We start from the raw sequence: 18,126 nt of genomic DNA on the forward strand, positions 1-18,126 counted from the left end.
AATCACTTTAGCCTCATCCAGATCAAATTTGGTTTAAAGGTGAGGTTGATTGTGCATGAAATGATACTAGTAGTAATTGTGTAGTTCTGGAGTTGTATGGGACTGTAGTAGAATATCTGCTTACTTGTGCCTTCCACTGACAATGGGTTGACTTGGCAGTAAGGTCAGGTGACAGTCGCCCCAAAATGGAAAGTTGAAAAACATTTTGCATTTTAGCAGGTTAATAATATTCAAATAAGCGTCCCTTCCTCTGTCGTCATATTGTCAGAAACAGACGGTGATATTGATGTGTGAAACAACATATTTAAAGGTGCTCTGGTGAAGGGTACTTCATATAATGTTTCGCATTATGGCATTAATCTCAATGGAGACAAGCATCTGACTCCAGCAGCTTAGGTTACAGGTCAGATCTTTGGGTAGGCACACTTGCTCACAGTTCGAATACATCATTTTCAAGATAATTTTGCTTGTTATTGAAGTTCAATGCCAAACTGATGTGCACCTTTAATCTTTTACTGCAATACTCCCAAACGATCTTGTTCCATTTCTTTCCTTTCGTCTCACTCCCGTCCCGTGCCTCATGGTAGAAGCCGCACAGCAGGATGCTCGCTGCAGATGTCCTGTTAAAAGTGGCAAAGCCAACAGCGCTCACCTGTGCTCGCTCCAGCTCCACTCGAGTGTCTTCTGGCAGTGACAGTATGAGTGTGTGGATGACAGAGCAGAGTGGAGGAGGAGGGGCTGACGCACACATGATGAGGCTGCTGATTGGTCTGGGAAAAGTGTGACGTAATGCATTGTGGCCCTGCTGCAGAGTAATATAGAAAGCTCCGTGTGTCATTGACAAATATACAGTTTGGATTTGTAATGTTGCAGTGATGCTGAACAACAGTATATGAAAGGAGAAGTCGTGTTATACAGCATTGATAAGGCTCTCAACTTATTATCGTAACTTAATCAGCAGAAAACATGGGGTTGGATAGGAATTAATAATATCTAAAATCACATTTTGTCTTGTTTTTACAGTTAAATTCAAGATAGACCCAGAACAATGGATCATGAATTACTGTATAACCTAAATATAGTTTAACACTTCCATTGTTTGATTGTTTTATGTGTGTTGTGTGGACAACATTTGGGACCCCCTGTAGTGCTTTTGAGGCCCCGCGGGTCCCACTTTTGGAACTTCTGACTAAGAGAAATAAAGATGGCTCTGTGGTGCATTAAATATCTCATCAACCCCTGAACTATTCAATGGTTTTTGCACCTAATCTTCACCATTGCGAGTGTCTACTTAAACTTGCACATATATTTATTTACTGATAACTAATTTGATGTACCTATTTGCACATTTCAAAATAGATTTGAACAGTTTTTAGAGTTTTGGTGGACTGATCAGTTAATCATTCATGAAGTGCATTGATTGTGTCTAAGCCAGAGACCAGGGAGTTTTGCAGCTTGAGAAACCTACAGTGTAATGACAATGAACTCCTATTGTGCCAGCATTGTACCTGTCAGTGGGAAACACACACCTTCAAAAACGTTTTTATTCTACACCAAAGCAAACAATGAGTCATGTTTTGCTTGCCTCTACAAACCCATGATCAAATACCTATGAATGCTTGTTATTATATAGGATTACAAGTCTCATTCCTAAAAAAGCCACAGTCGATTGTATTGGCCGCACCAAAGATTAAAACATGGTTATGGGGATGTAAAAGAAAGCTGTGTGCTATTGAGTTGCGGTTTGGCATTTGTCTTCTGTTAGTTTTTTCTGCCTGTGTGTAAATGGTTCTCTGTTCAGGAAAGAACATCACTGCCCCCTTTTGGACACTTAAATACGTGCACCTCATTATGTAGTCTGACATCAGTGTGAAGTTTCAAATCTCCAACATTTGACAAAGACCATCATCTATGTTATTTAAATGCATTTAGTCATTTAATTATTTTTTTTGTTTATACTCTTGGTGCTAGAGTTGTCATGATGCAAAAATGTCAAACTCCATTTCGATACTAAGCAAAAGGCACAATATTTTATACCATTTTTTTGTATTTTTAAGGCAATATACTGTCATTTTCAACATAAAATAATGGATCCGATGAAGCTCAAGATCAGTGGTTATGTGATTTTTCAATGCTTACTGTAATATCTGATTTTCATTACTTTAGACGACCCCGAAAGGGAACAAGCGGTAGAAAATGGATGGATGGACCCTACAATAGGATACTTATGTATGTGTGCAAATGACACTAGCTTTAAATTGGCAATTATTCTATTGTACAGGATTCCCATTGACAAAGATAATAATAACCTCTGCATCAACGTAATAAGCTCATTTTAAAAATGTCAGTCTTGAACAAATATGCGTCTTTCTATGGTCTGAGTCACGTCTTCTGTCTATATTAGCTCGGGTAGACGCTGTACTTCAAGTTCATATTAGTCACTTGAAGCATGCTCCAACACAACCCCTGCAATCTCTAACATAGACAAAATGAATGATTGAATTTTTGCAGATAAAATGTGCCCATTTATAATCATTGTTACTACCGGTGATACTATGGCCCCTCTGTGTTTGTGTCCACAGAACAGGCAGCTGCTAAAAGACAGTTTCATGGTGGAGCTGGTGGAAGGAGCCAGGAAGCTCCGGCATGTGTTCCTCTTCAGTGATCTACTGCTCTGCACCAAGCTCAAGAAACAGATCGGAGGGTAAGACACTGCAATACTTTGACTAAAGACTTAATATAGAGTTAGAATAAAGAACCCATTTATGTTGCAATATAATACATGGGAACAGAAAACATTACAGTATTTATTTGTATTTTCTAGGGCTGCAACTAATGATTATTTTAGGAATCAACTTTAAACAATCTTATTTCTCTTGTACATTTAGATTTTAAAATACATAATAAACAAAATAAAAGTTAAAACATGATGACTAAAGGGTTCTACTAATACTTACAAAAGTGTTTTGTATTAAGTGTTTTGTTTATGAAAATCTGAACTGGTTTATTCCTTTTTGACATTTTTATTTGAAAATCCCCATGTCAATTTATTCCATATAATGATTACGATTCAAATGTATTTTTTCTAACGTGCCAGAAAACGAAAAGCTTTGCTCGTGGATTTTTAATGGTAGAAAGATATAATTGTCTTTTGAATAAGAGTCAAACTTAACTTCAACAACAGAAAATCTCTTTGTCATGAAGATAAACACGAAAAAATGACAGTAACTGCGGTTTTAATGCTTTTATTTGTATTTTTTAAGTTTTAATGCTTTTATTTGTATTTTTAAGTTTTAATGCTTTTATTTGTATTTTTACTTACTGTTATTGCAAACATTGCTTTGTATTAATTTTGCAAAAACCTGGAAACTTTTGAAAGGGATGTTCCACGCATTATTTAGCTGCTCAATAAACTGTAATCCTAGTACTATGCATTAACACATGGACTGTATTTGAATACATCTTCCCTTTCATTGTGTAATAATTGTTTGTGCTTTTTATGGCAAAGACAAATTCCCCTCTGGGCAATAAAGGTTCATTCATTCATTGAAAAATAAATATATGCTGTTTTAATCACAGCAAAAGCCAGCAGTACGACAGCAAGTGGTACGTCCCGCTGACGGAGCTGACCCTCCAGAGCCCGGAGGACACAGAGCCCCTCACCATACCTCAGGTCCCAGACGAGGAGCTGGACGCCATCAAGGTGAAGATCTCCCACCTACGCAGCGAGCTTCAGAGAGAGAAGGTGGGTGTCTCTTCCACATGAACAGGCCTAAATGTCCTCTGGGAAGCACTGTTCATTAACCTACTTTAACCGGCACAGAATCTCTCGTTGATTGATCCCTAACAAAAGTCTTTTTATTGGATTGTGCCGTTACAGAGGGCCAATAAGGGTTCAAAGGTCATCGATCGTCTCAGGAAAAAGTTGTCCGAACAGGAGTCTCTGCTGCTGCTCATGTCGCCGAGCCTGCCACTCAGAGTCTACCACAAGAATGGCAAGGTCTGATATGCATTATTAATATTATTATCATTATTATTATTATTGCTTTCATTTGGCTTTAGGCTTATTTTAGTTATATTTCTTCTCAATTTACATGTTCACTTGTGTTGGTGGTTAAGTTATTTGAATCAAATTGCAAAGATGGAAAAGCATTCACTTTTATCTTTATTTGAACTGAGAATGTGTTCATGAAAAAGAACTAAGGGCTCCACGGTTTTATTGTGACTTTTATAACCAAAAAGTCAGGGTTTCAATTTGCAATTTACATGTTTAAATCTGAGTGCAGTTCATTTACAAATATCAACATATGCGAGAAGACTGAAAAATTAATGCTAGACTAATACAAGATTCATATGTTTTGCAGAACAACGTTTGTAGAGTAATCAGGTTATTTATTTATTTTTCATTGATTGTGTCGATTGCAGGGGAAATTTAATATTGTTTGTATTATTATAGTCTTCACAATTTGATCATGACAACACTTAAAATTGCAATTCAATTGTGATGTATTGTGCTGCCCTAAAAAGAGCACTAATCAGCTGGGTATATCTCTAGAACACATATTTGAAAGAAAGATATAGATTTGTTTGTTTTTTTAATATGTGCATACACACTTTTATCAATAAGAATGATTTTCTGTTCCAGAGTTATGCTTTCTTAATGTCATCAGACTATGAAAGGGCCGAGTGGAGAGAGATCCTCAAAGAGCAACAAAAGAAATGTGTGTGTTCATTTTATTCAAACTTCAATTCATTAGCATCCACACTTTATACTCAAAAGTAAAATGTTTCTTCATATTGTTGACTAAAGGTATCAAAACTCCCTCGTTATCGTCTATGGAGCTGCAAATGTTGACCAGCTCTTGTATCAAACTGCAGACTGTCCATCACATTCCTCTGAGCATCAACAGAGAAGGTGACATATTTGATCAAATGTTCAAGTATCTCATTCTATTTCTCTCAAACCATTTCTTTTCCTCAAATACAATGTGTCTAATTATTTTTTTTGCATTTCTCAGATGATGAGTGTCCCGGTCTGAGTGGCTTCCTGAATGTAATTGTCCACTCGGCCTGTGGCCTCAAGCAGAGCCTGAGTGAGTCATTCACCTCCAGCCCCTGTAAATATGGAAACAATTGGACTATATCTGTATAAATACAGTGTGTCCTATTTCTCCTAGTTTATTAAAATCTGTACAGTACATTGAGTTTGTGTGTCCTCTCATTTGCAGATCTTTATTGCACTTTGGAAGTGGACTCCTTTGGCTTCTTCTCTAATAAAGCCAAGACAAGAGTGTACCGATACACCACTGAGCCCAAATGGAATGAGGTGAGGCACTGCAAAAATATAAACCAGCACATCTGCTCTTAAATTTGAACGCACACAACAACAAAACATTGACTTGTAATAGTTGTATTAAAAGGGAATTTTGCTTAACAATGAAATGCCCGATACACCTTTTAAACACCTGATTACTAAAAATACATTTCATATTTGCCCATCGTACATTTGCAAAGACCCATAACAGTAATGTAGCACACTGTGCAGCTGCACCTTCGCACAGCATCTCAAAAATATCATGTACATCAATGATGCCCAGAGGTCAAAGCTGAATGAAGAAAAGAGGTTTGAACACACAAAGCAATCTTTTCCATCAGACATATGACGCGTCTGGAAGCATTTTGCTCTTCAAGCTGGAAATCATGTTGGCTAATGAAGAACTGCTGATGACGACATCTGCCCGATGTTTAGTGAACCAGTGCAGTGTGAGCTGCTAAACGACTGTTCCCACTTAAATATAGGCTCTAATTCCTTATAAACAACATAATGCAAGCCTCTTCTGTATTATCTATGGAATATAAATATGTCTGCAGCTGTTTTATGATTCCCTTCAGCTTTAATCAAGCAGCACTAATTATAATCACTATGAATATGTTCTTCCCAGGAGTTTGAGATTGACTTGGAGGGCTCTCAGACCCTGAGGCTGCTCTGCTATGAGAAGTGCTACAACAAGACTAAGCAGAACAAAGAGGATGGAGAGAGCACAGACCGCATCATGGGGAAAGGACAGCTCCCGGTATGACATGACGTCACCTTTTTCATCCACACACATCTAAACTGAATAAAACTGAATAAAACTCATGGCAGTTATGTGCTGCCCCAGAACCCGAAAGGGGCATTAGACATGAGGCTGCTGGTGCATCATTACATGTATTGTCTTTAGTCAGAATGAATAGCAAATTGAGAGGCAACTGGAAGAAAATGTGTATTTTAAATAAATCCTCCATTAATTCTGAGGACGGCAGTGCATGTTATCAAGCATTTATGCTTGAAAATGGATATTCATGCACGTTGCAATCTCTGCGTTTTATGGAGTTAAAAACGATGAAAAGCAATAATAACTGTACGCCTCTTTTGTAACCTCATGTGTCACTAAACAGTTAACTGTGAATGCCAGTCACATACTGCCCCTAGTGGCTTAATCAGTAACTCTTCAATAAATCACTGTAGATGATGTCATTGTAAACAAACTTTCCAGTTTTGACATGTCAGTCTAATTCCCAATTGAAGTTGATGTTTTTGCTCAGTTTAGCCTAATTGTGCTTATTGGTTGGATTTCATTGTTTTCAGAATAAAACCATTTCATACTACAAGCAAAACAAACAATACAAAATCAAAATAATATTAGAACTGAATAATGTACAGGACAATAGCAAAATAATACTTTGTTTTATGTTTCTCCTTAGCTTGACCCTCAGATTTTGCAAGGTAAAGACTGGCAGAGGACAGTGATTCCTATGAATGGAGTGAGTTTTCTTTTTATTGCGTTGAATAAAAAGACAGATTTGAGTCTTGCCCTAATGTAAATGTGTCTGTAACCTCTGTCCTGTTGTTTTAGATTGAGGTCAAACTGTCCATGAAGTTCACCAGTCGAGAGTTCAGTCTGAAGAGGATGCCCTCACGGAAACCCATGGGCGTGTTCGGGGTCAAGCTCTCGACAGTGACCAGGTGAGAGATTAATATATATTCAGGTTTACTTGAAATGTGCAGTGCAATTGTCTTCAATATTTTGTGACCCTTACACAGACGAGAGCGCTCCAAAGTGCCCTACATCATCCGGCAGTGTGTTGAGGAGATCGAGAGGAGAGGAATGGAGGAAGTCGGCATCTACAGAGTATCAGGAGTGGCCACTGACATCCAAGCTCTGAAAACTGCATTCGATACCAGTAAGTTAAGTTATTTCAGCAGATAAATGTGCATTAATACTTCCATTCAGCACTAATTAAAGCACTGTTAAATTAAATAGATAACAAAGATGTGTCGGTGATGATGAGTGAAATGGACGTGAATGCCATCGCTGGGACGTTGAAGCTGTACTTCAGGGAGCTGCCAGAACCGCTATTTACTGATGAACTCTACCCCAACTTTGCAGGCGGCATCAGTGAGCCACTTTCATTTACATTATTGACATGTAAAACAGTCTAATCGATGAGGCAAATTAACTGAGAGACTATAGTTGTAAACTTTGTCTTAAAACAACAATGAAAGGGATTAAGTCTGGGCTGAATATATATATATATATATATATATATATATATATATATATATATATATATATATATATACAATATAATATATTCTCTCTTCATTGCAGCGCTCACAGACAGTGTTGCCAAAGAAAGCTGTATGCTGAATCTGCTGCTGTCACTGCCAGAGCCCAACCTAGTCACGTTCCTTTTCTTATTGGATCACCTCAAAAGGTAAGGAAAACTAAATGTTGACTTTGTTTTTTGTTTTTTTACAACAAAAATGACTGCCACATGTGTAAAGATTACAACAGTGCAATAGGAAAAGTAGAACATTCAGGGCAACATAATAATAAATAATATAATAAGTGCCATTATACTGTGTACCTGGGTATTGATGTGACATTTGATGTAAATATTGTAATGATCAAATACACTCCGCAGCTGTAATGCTTCTTATGCCACGCCTGTGTTGTTTTAGGGTGGCAGAGAAGGAGAGCATCAACAAGATGTCCCTCCACAATCTGGCCACAGTGTTCGGGCCGACCTTACTGAGACCTTCTGAGAAGGATAGCAAGATCCCTGCCAACCCCACACAGCCAATCAGCATGGGCGACAGCTGGTCCCAGGAAGTCATGTCACAGGTCAGACACTGTGCTTACCGTATGTTTAAAACACACTGTAATATTCATTCATTTATTTGAGCAAATTATATCTAAAACATGTTTACACAGAATGGAATTAAAAGAGCATTTGTACTCAAAAGGAATAGATGGAGGAGATGATTGTAGAAGTTCCAAGAACATATAAAGTCCTATACAAAAGGATTGAAAAGTAAAAAATAAAAAATAAATAATAATAATAATAATGCAGCTACTTCTACCTCAACTATTGCCATTATAACTAAAATCACACACTTTGAAACCACATTTAGACCTTTTACTATAAGGAAAGAATTGACCTCTGGTTATATCATTTTGCCGTTCAGGAACAAAAACAAAAAAAGAGTCCAGTGTAACAAAACACATACAATAATTATTTCTCTGATTTTTCAGGTCCAGGTGCTGTTGTACTTTCTGCAGCTGGAAACCATCCCCACTCCGGACAGTAAACGGCAGAGCATCCTTTTCTCAACAGAAGTATAAAACCCAGAACACCGTATAAAGACACTGGCTCAAAGTGAGCTGACTGTAGGATGTTTTCAATTGACTCGGGACTCTGTATGGCCCCTGGAAAAATCCGGAAGGGCCACTGGAGCAGAGGGTCATAGTGTATGATCCTTCATGTTTGTATTTCTTGTTACTGTGCAACACACCTTCTATCCTCAAAGAAGTGGATACGTCGTTATCTTCACCTTCATCTTTGCATAAACCTTGAATGGTCTTTAAGCAACACTTTGCATGGGACCACACCAAAACAAAACTCTGTTCTCATGGCCATTAAACTGTTCATCTTTTTTACTTTTGGACAATCATTAGTGATGAATTAATGTTAGCAATTTATCACAAATTCCATGTCATGTCACAATATACAGAAGTAAAGTTTGTTATACGTAATTTCTGCAATTCCTCTTTGGACTTTTGAGTCTTGCACAGGACTTGCCACATTATGGGCCTTTTCTTGTTCAAGAAAGCCACAGGAGCACCACACCTGTCCACTCAAGCGTTTACAACGTAAACAGAGTTGTTTGGAGAAAAAGCAGAGAACAAGGTAAAACCTGCTGCACACTGCACTGGGATTCCTCACAGATGTCACACTTAAAGGAAAGCGTTTGTCTTTGTGTTGTGTTTATGTCCTACAATAGTCTGCAGCTTAAATAACCAGGAAGCAATATATTTTCTAACATAGGAACGTTTGTGTGCAAACAATAAGTCCTTTTTCTGTAACATAGGACATCTTGCCAAAATGAGTTACTTTGTAGGTAGTAACAGAAGAAGATGTATTTACAGATACAGTATGTACATAAAGTTAAAGTTGTATTCTCTACTTTTGTTTAACAATATAATCATTGTTATTAATGTAACTTATTTGGGGGCCTGGGGAAAATTATTATTTGCATATTTTTGGGTTGGATTCAAGTGGTAGATTTTAGCCTTGATTTCAGATCTTGCAGTAAAAAGCAGGATTTAGCCTTTCAATTTTAGACATTGCTCAAATGCTTCAGCCTATTAATGTTGATGGTTGATGGTAACATGCACTGTTGCATAGTGTATGCTACTGTGGAAAAGGCACAAGCTGTGTAGCAAATGGATGTGTTTCATGTCCAGAGAACTACGTAGTTTAGACATTATGCAATGTCATACAGCACACACAGTATACTGTATTCATTATTGTTTTAGTTCTATGTGAGTGGTGGCACTCTGTGATGTTCAAACTAATGTTTTACAATTCAAGTGACCTGAGCGCTGAGTATGTCTGACCATTGTGGAGCAAATCAATGCGTGAATGAAGGAAGATTATTTTATGTCTTTTCTGTCTTTTTTAAGGTTTCTCTCTCTCCTGAAGGTGCCCAATTTTATGGCTAAAATGATTTTCTCTTTCTTTGTAGTATGTAACATGCAGGCATGTTTTAGATATTTTGTTGTCACAGGTTTGATTTATCACTTAAGTCTTAAATTTTACATTCGCAAGAGCTGTCCATTTCTTAAGCATTTTAGATTAAAAAGCACAGTATAAAAGTGTCTTGGCGTCATCTCATATGCTAGTCAATATAAGGGCTTAGTCCGTCGCATTAACAAAAGATTTACAGACATATCCAGGATTTTAAAGATTTTCTTATTTGCATCTATCAAAGGTAAGGCTAAAAGGTATTATTTTGTGTCAGTGTGACCTGTGCATCCAATTATCAGAGGCCAAAGTCCTAAAAAACCACTGTCTTTTACACTTGTAGCGTCGCTAATGTTATTCTAAAGTACCTTTGTTACAAACCCTATTGCCTACACTACTGTGTCCTCTTGTGCCTCTACACTTTTGCTTTGCGCCTGTGACACATAAAAGGTCAGTGGGATTATTGACTATTACAACCAAGTTACTAGTCTCTTGTTGCCTTTGGAGCCACATGCTCTTCATCTTCTATTGGCTAAGACAGGACCTGGAAACTTAGCATTGTCTTAGCTCATTGTCCACATTCATCTGACTGTAACGCTTTGCTAACTGTTTCTTAATATTCATTGTTTTCTGTTTTATTTGTATTTATTTTTGCTGCTTGGTCAAAGAAAATCTTCTGTATCTATCTATTTATTTTGTTAATATGATCATCTAAAAGCTAAATTAATGTTAGGGATGTTATGTTTTTGGTCATTTTATCATAATAATATTGTTACTACTGTCCCAAATTAATGACTAATGTGTAAAACTCCAGCCCCGCTCATTGTACAATGGACTGGCCACTGTGATTGTTTGATTCAGTATGGGCAGAGTCTATTCAAAACATTCTCTTATTTTCCATAGATTTGTATAGTATGTATAATATAAAAAAGTGCATAATTTGGTATCCATTCTATTTATGGCATCCACTGATTGTTGATAATAGATGGAACTGCCAAACGTTTAGTCAAAATAAAAATCTGTAAAGTCAGTAGCCATTGCTGGTAGAGGAGAGACAGTCAAATTGCCTTGTTTTGGTCTGTTGATCGTTTGTGTAACTGCATGTACCTTCCATAAGAATCCACGATATTCACAATCCTTCAGTACTTGGCGGAAACATTAACGTTTTAGTAAGAAACAAAAATGCATAACACAGTTCATAGCATAGTTCTCTTTCTGGGCTTTATAAACTTTAAGGACAACAACCCACAGTTTTTATGTCCCTCTGACTTTGGTTACAATATTCAACTTTCTGCTAAAACTGTAAAAAGAAAAGGCATTGGAAGGCAGTTGCAGCCTTTGTTTGTACACAAAATGTTAAATAAAAAATCTTCTGTATCTACATCTATTGTCTCTTTGGACTTTGTGAAAGAGGACTGGTTTATAAAAGGAAACTTACACGTACAATTCATTCAAGACAAGTTTACTGTGCTGGAGAACGTTGAAATGTGTGGAACAACAGCGCCATCTTCTGTTTTTACTATGAGGGATCCACATTTGGGGATCTTAAATTACACTGTATGTATGTGTCTGTACCAGGGGCGGCTGGTGGTACAAATTATAGGGGGGGCAATTTGATATGACCGTGTTTTTTTTTTTTTTTTTATTGAATTAGTTAAGTAAACACACTTTATTCCCACTTTTGTCAATGATAATACAATGACTTAGAGGCAGATTCCATTTGTGAGAAAGTACATATGGGCCAAATTTACATTTTACACTTTTTACAAAATGAAAAGAGCAAATCAAAAATGTCAATGATATGTATACATTATAGGCTCCTAAATATGTGAGACTATGGGTTTGATTTAAGCTTGTGTTACCACGAAAACTCAAATGAATTTACTCAATACTAAAGTCAAATAAAGTCACATTTGCATACAAAGATGATAATGACCAGTGTTTTTTAAACTTCCTATAAGTTATCTGTCATTTTCCTCTGTATCTACCTGCGCTGCAACAATGAAATTTCCCCATGTGAGGACAATAAAGGAATATCTTATCTTATCTTATTACAGACCACAATCTCTTCTGGTTTGGCGTCATAGATGCAGAAATGCCCAACTTCTCCCTTGATAATAGGCAAACAAAAAAGTTCCCTGAATAAACAGAACGTATGCACACGCAGACCTCTTGCCTACATCAAGTGAAGCATTTGGAAACCATGGTAAGATTTGTTTGAATTCTTACTGTAAATCCAGAGATATTCCCCCCGTCACTAATGCGGTGTGCGCGTCCTTTCACGTGCGCGCACATTCACGGGGGCAGGGGCCCACTATCAGGGGAGGGGCCCTTCTACTCACTCTCCCGTGCACTATATTCCTGTCCCAAACGTGAGAGAGTGAACACAGCCACTACAACCTCTGACACCGGATTATCAGAACGAGACACTTTGCTTTACCAAACATGTTTTGACCTCGGACATTACGTGTGTGGTAAGTGTTGTTTGCGTTATTTACTGTAATTTAAATGTTGTTTTTGTTCTTGCTGATGCTGCTGTTGTTGTTGTCATATTTTTTGGTTCAGATGTATACACAAATGGAAATAAAAAAAATTAAAAAATGAGATGCTATGATAATGTTACTGATACTGAAATTGGTCCAATAGAATAAGTGGAGAACATTGAGTGGCACAAGGCAAAGACAGATCCCACATGACAGGATGCACATTTTCTCTTATCACATCCGCCCTTGGCTCGTAATAGCTCATCTGGCACAGACACATTGTAGTTTACTGTAAACCAATGAAGAGAGGCCAAAGCAATCAAGTGTATCAGGTGGAGGATGCAACAGTGTAATGAATGTATAGAGTAAATCGATATCCATGTTTGTCTTCTTGCCATCGACCATCGTGGATACAACATCTGATTGTTGTGCATTCAAAAACAATGCCAGAAATGTTGGACTTTGCCTCAAATTATCCTCGACTAAGATTCATTGTTTGCAAATCTGGATTAAACTGTCGCAATAGGATTAAAGTAAACGAATGACCAGTTCAGTAGGAAAATGATTGAAAATGTTCTTTGTAAATGCTTGTAAAGATGCTTTTTAACTGTACACCTTTACTATTATGTGCCATGCTTGAGCGCTTTTATGGTTTTCTTCCTCTTTACTGTTCACACACTTTAAATCACATTACTATTTACCACAGAGGAAAAAGGGTCAAATTGACTTGCAGTTAAATCGAGAGGGAACTATAAGCGAGGGAAAGTCGTCAATGACTAAAAGCTTGACCACTGCCTGGAAAATATGTGGGTTGGTTCATGGGGACATTAGCACACCATTACTGCAGTTGTGTTCTCATACTGGTGTTTAACTGTCTATCTGATTTAAAGACTGTACAAATTCATCACTGCAACTTGTGAGGGCGCTAAAATCCTCACTGGTTTAATCCAACAAAAGTTTAGTTATTGAAGTGCACTCAATCCTTTCCAATCTTATCTTGTCAAATGCCCTGTAATGTACAACCTTGGCAGCGCTGAGTCATTTTACCCAAGAACACCTGTACCTTTCATTTGAACCGCTTTAGAGTCAAACACATGTATTGACGGTGTTCTATTTTGGTCCAAAGCTGAATGTAAAAGTTAGCTGTGCCAATGTCCAGATTGAATGGTATTTTCGGGAAACTTTCCTCAAATAAAAAGTGCATTGTTAAACTCTTTTCTTTGGCCGAGTTCAGGAAACAATCCGTCCTCTTCTCTCACAAAGACAGATGGCTTTTTGACCTGCGTGATCAAGTGCAGACTATTTGTACTGGCAGTGACACTGAGATTGTACCCGTTTTTCCTTCACAGACTACTGCTTCGACTTGGCATCCCCATCCACTACCAAATGTCTCAATAGGGTGACGCCAACTGTGCTACGATTTACCGCAAGAGCAAATAAGAACAAAGGCGGCGGTTGATGAACGCAGATGGCTGATAAACTGTGAGAATAAAAGGTACGGCAAACACTACGTCGTGGTGGGGACTTCCTATCTTTGCTAACCTCCTCCGACAATCTCACGCTCACGCTCGTTCTCATCAGACCATGCGGTTGGAAAAGCTGCCGTTCGTTGTAGACGCCCTTCGCGTGGCTGACTGCGAGGGATGAACGAGGAGAGGCCAAGAAGAAAGGGTCACCATGATAAAGAATGACCAGCTGGTTTACATTGGCCTGGAGGTGGTCATGGCGTGTTTGGCAGTGTTCGGTAATGTGCTGGTTTGTTGGGCCGTGCGCCTCAACTCCAACCTGCAGAGCGTCACCAACCTGTTTGTGGTGTCCCTGGCTGTGGCGGACATTGCCGTGGGTTTGCTCGCCATCCCCTTCGCCATTGCAATAAGGTACAAACTCCTCTATGTCCGATAAGATACGTAAATAGCTATATTCACTGTGTCGTGTCTTGTTAACCGTAGTACAGGATTCTGTGCGCACTTCCATGGCTGTCTCTTCATCGCGTGCTTCGTCCTGGTGCTCACACAGAGCTCTATCTTCAGTCTGCTGGCCATCGCTATCGACCGATACATCGCCATCAAGAATCCACTCAGGTGAGAGAAAGACAAGTAGAGTCTGACAGCAGCAGGAAGGAAAGACCTGAAGTTTCGCAGGTCTTTCCTTCCTGCTGCTGTCAAACTTTACAACAAACCCAGTTAGCCCTGAACATGTGTCATTCATCTTCATAATCATGTGCAATACTGTTATTCTCTGTCCATATAAGAGATGTAAATAAGAGTGTCACTATTGTTATTATTATTATATCGTATAAGAGGTTTTTGGGTTGGGTTAAGAGTTTTTTTCTAAGAGCTTTTCTATAAGAGAAGTTTTTTTGATAAGTTATCTGTTATTCTGTTATTATTCACTTCTTTACCTACTTTGTGTTGCAACACTAGAATTTCCCCATTGTGGGACAAATAAAGGCTTATCTTATCTTAAAATACAGTATGTGATTATAAATACAATGATTATATTAAGATAAGATAAGATAAGATATTCCTTTATTGTCCCACATGGGGAAATTTCATTGATGCAACGTTTCCTCATAAATAAATACCACATTTCATTGCTCAAAAAGACCAGAATAAGTTTCAGTCCTCCTCCTGGAATTGCAGTACATGATTTTCACACCGCAAAAGGAGGAACGATGTATTTAAATATATCCAACTCATCCCTAGCGCTCACAAACCCTTTGGCACATTGTTGCTATTCAGATGCATCCATTTTTAGACTTTAGAAGTGAAGCTGGGCTGGACCACCTGAGGGCGGCCAATCAGAGCCCTGCTTTGAGCTCTTACCGCTTGATTGACAAGAAATATGTATTCCTATCATCTAATAAAGTAATGCATATGTAAGGATATATAGATGGATAAGTAAAGACTTATTCAAGCTGATATTTCTTGTTTCCTCACATTATGTTTCAGATACAGCAGCGTGGTCACGGGACAGAGAGCTAAAGCTATTGTTGCTTTGTGCTGGATCCTCTCTGTGACAATTGGTCTAACTCCGATACTGGGCTGGAACACAGGTTATTTGACTTTATTGCGTCCAAATTTCCCTTTTATCTTCACCACTTATTTCTTCAAAGTAATTATTATTCCGCAGGGGGAAGCATTACCCACAGCAACATCTGCCCTCGCGGCATGACGGAGTGCCTGTTTGAGGGTGTGGTCACCTTACATTACATGGTGTATTTCAACTTCTTCGGATGTGTGCTGCTGCCCCTACTGGCCATGCTGGTCATCTACGCCAACATATTCATGGCAGCTCGACGCCAGCTGAGACTTATTGGACCCAAAGCTGCGCCCAGCGGAAACGTCCCGATTGCCTCCTCGAAGTCCACTCTGCAGAAGGAAGTTCATGCCGCTAAGTCCCTCGCCATCATTGTCGGTCTGTTTGCCTTCTGCTGGCTTCCAGTTCATGTCATCAACTGCATCAACCACCTGTGTCCCGGTTGTGAACGTCCGCACGTCTGGGTGATGAACGTGGCAATTATTCTGTCACATGCAAACTCTGTTGTCAATCCTTTCATCTATGCATACCGCATTAGAGAGTTCAGACATACATTTAAGAGGATTCTGTCTCAGCATATACTCGGGTGCAGAGACAGACAGCAGACAGATGTTAGGAATGGCAATAACTCTGGCGGTGGTTGTAGAAAATCTTCAACATCTCACACAAGTAAAGAGGGATCAACGTGCAGCACAGTGGTGAATAGTTACGCTGTGGACCCAAGTTCTGAAAACGCACCTCCAAAAGCTGATCAAAAAGGCTCAAACAACTGGACAACACTAGACACAATGTCAAATTGTAATGTGCTGAACGGACACAAAGTGAGCACACATGTATCGCAGGTCCACCAGCGGTGCTACGTAGAAGGACCTTATGAGGAGAATCATCAAGATCTTCTGGATGTTATGGACAATGGCCACAACATTACCTTTGTCAACGTTCAAGCGGTCATGCAAAGACAGACTGGTTCAAAACATTCAACAGAACTTCCAGAAGTTTCATAGAAAAATGTTTTAAATATACCTCTAATTTCACCATCAAAAAATGTCATCTGCCTCTTATAAACATTCAGAGACTGTGCAATTCCGGTAAACTAGGAGATTTCCATAGTTTACTTGTCCAAGAGACTTTTTTTCAGTTTTTCAAACCTTTGGTTGTTTTGCTGGCTCTGACTGATATTGTTAAGTGGTCAACAACATTTGATTGGACTCTTTAATCATTTAAAATCATATTTTTGTCTGAACCAAAAAGCTACATAATGAAAAGCTGTATTTTGTGTGGATCTGAGACAGCATTTCTCAGAGGAAGCGCTGAATGGCATAGTTTGATCATTGATTTAATAACTGCTAAGCAACGCATGGGGCCTGGTGCAATACAGTGTGTGAACATCATCAGATCCATGACTGACCAGTGACCATCAGCCAAAACAAAACAACAGTTTAACTATCTCTTCTTGTCTATGACAAGATGTATTGAGATGTATACATTATAAGCTATATTGGCTGCTAAAACATCCCATGCTGTGTAATCTAAGTATAGGATTTGACACTGACAACTCAGCCAACAGTGTTTACAGAGAACCTGACGCCAGTCAATGACCCAAATGCAATGGAAATCAAATGAACCTTCATTTCATGATGTCTTTTATTATGCCATTATACTTAGCGTTTCCTCATTAAAAGGCCTTTGCACTTTAAACGGTCTCATTACCGAGCTGCTCTGTCCATCTGGTCTTTGCCAATAGAGTAAGCACAGGTCTTTTGTGAGCTCATAGTCTTTGTTTATTTAAAATTTTGCATATTATGTTCACAATTTTCATAAATGGTTAAAATTGTCCTTTTTTATAAGCACTAAAAAGCACTGCTGTTGATGTCATTACTATAAACATTTTGCAAATAAACAGATCTTATCGTCTTAGTGGCACCTGAGAGTCTGAAGCAGTAGTTTTGGCACAGGCAATAGCCTGATCATAAAATATAACTATCACAAGTAATACAAATATGTGGACTATATGTAAAATATGTGTATTGTGTTCAGATACCAGGAACAGGTTAGTGCTCTTTATTGTGTTACTGCTTCTGTCGATTCTTGGCTGCTCCAGTCAATTAGCCTTGCCCTTTATCAATGTTTCTCAAACTGTGGTACCTGTACAGGCAACCATTAATACTATTTCCATGAGTATTGTGAGTCATCTTATTTTTTCCTATAATAACCCATGGCATTTGTGCATGCGAACACTTAATTTCCCAAAAGTGGAGTGCAGGAATGGGAATAAAAATGACGTAACATTCATCTATTGTCATGGTGACCGCATGGGAGATGCTGCTCGCTGTCCCAGGAGAGGCCTCGAGGGGAGAATCAATGAGATTAGGAAGAGCCATAAAGTGACCTATGGTGAAGCCTTAAAACAAGTCAAGGGAAAGAAACCTGCCCAAATGAGCGACAGCTACATTACAATTTTAAAAGAGTGGTCAAAAATTATCAATTTGGTTTTGGACGCATCAAAGACATTTTTGAGCATGAATGACATCGT

The 18,126-nt window shown here is 38.5% G+C and overlaps 2 protein-coding genes across 3 annotated transcripts in view; both read left to right on the top strand.

Annotated features, from left to right (window-relative positions):
- bcr (BCR activator of RhoGEF and GTPase) overlaps positions 1 to 11,454 on the top strand; it is a 107,614-nt gene extending 96,160 nt beyond the window's left edge. The window contains exons 9-23 of one of the 2 annotated variants that reach the window (XM_072455289.1): positions 2,583 to 2,704; positions 3,580 to 3,745; positions 3,881 to 4,000; positions 4,646 to 4,721; positions 4,811 to 4,915; positions 5,019 to 5,117; positions 5,229 to 5,326; positions 5,943 to 6,074; positions 6,745 to 6,804; positions 6,897 to 7,006; positions 7,085 to 7,224; positions 7,305 to 7,439; positions 7,653 to 7,758; positions 8,006 to 8,168; positions 8,580 to 11,454. In XM_072455289.1, coding sequence (XP_072311390.1) covers positions 2,583 to 2,704; positions 3,580 to 3,745; positions 3,881 to 4,000; positions 4,646 to 4,721; positions 4,811 to 4,915; positions 5,019 to 5,117; positions 5,229 to 5,326; positions 5,943 to 6,074; positions 6,745 to 6,804; positions 6,897 to 7,006; positions 7,085 to 7,224; positions 7,305 to 7,439; positions 7,653 to 7,758; positions 8,006 to 8,168; positions 8,580 to 8,669 — 1,722 coding nt within the window. In that variant the 3' untranslated portion in view covers positions 8,670 to 11,454. The remainder of the gene's footprint in view (positions 1 to 2,582; positions 2,705 to 3,579; positions 3,746 to 3,880; positions 4,001 to 4,645; positions 4,722 to 4,810; positions 4,916 to 5,018; positions 5,118 to 5,228; positions 5,327 to 5,942; positions 6,075 to 6,744; positions 6,805 to 6,896; positions 7,007 to 7,084; positions 7,225 to 7,304; positions 7,440 to 7,652; positions 7,759 to 8,005; positions 8,169 to 8,579) is intronic. The other variant, XM_072455290.1, reaches the window with a different exon arrangement.
- Positions 11,455 to 14,164: 2,710 nt separating this feature from the next.
- On the top strand, positions 14,165 to 16,709 carry adora2ab (adenosine A2a receptor b). The gene is made up of 4 exons (XM_072455294.1): positions 14,165 to 14,431; positions 14,504 to 14,635; positions 15,506 to 15,609; positions 15,687 to 16,709. Exons 1-4 carry the CDS (start codon positions 14,232 to 14,234, stop codon positions 16,595 to 16,597), a joined length of 1,347 nt encoding a protein of 448 aa, XP_072311395.1. The 5' UTR covers positions 14,165 to 14,231; the 3' UTR covers positions 16,598 to 16,709.
- Positions 16,710 to 18,126: the final 1,417 nt, after the last annotated feature.

The sequence above is a fragment of the Eucyclogobius newberryi genome, unplaced genomic scaffold, assembly GCF_026437365.1.
Source record: "Eucyclogobius newberryi isolate DKJ021-1_F unplaced genomic scaffold, fEucNew1.0.hap1 SCAF_2, whole genome shotgun sequence".
NCBI classification, from domain to species: domain Eukaryota; kingdom Metazoa; phylum Chordata; class Actinopteri; order Gobiiformes; family Gobiidae; genus Eucyclogobius; species Eucyclogobius newberryi.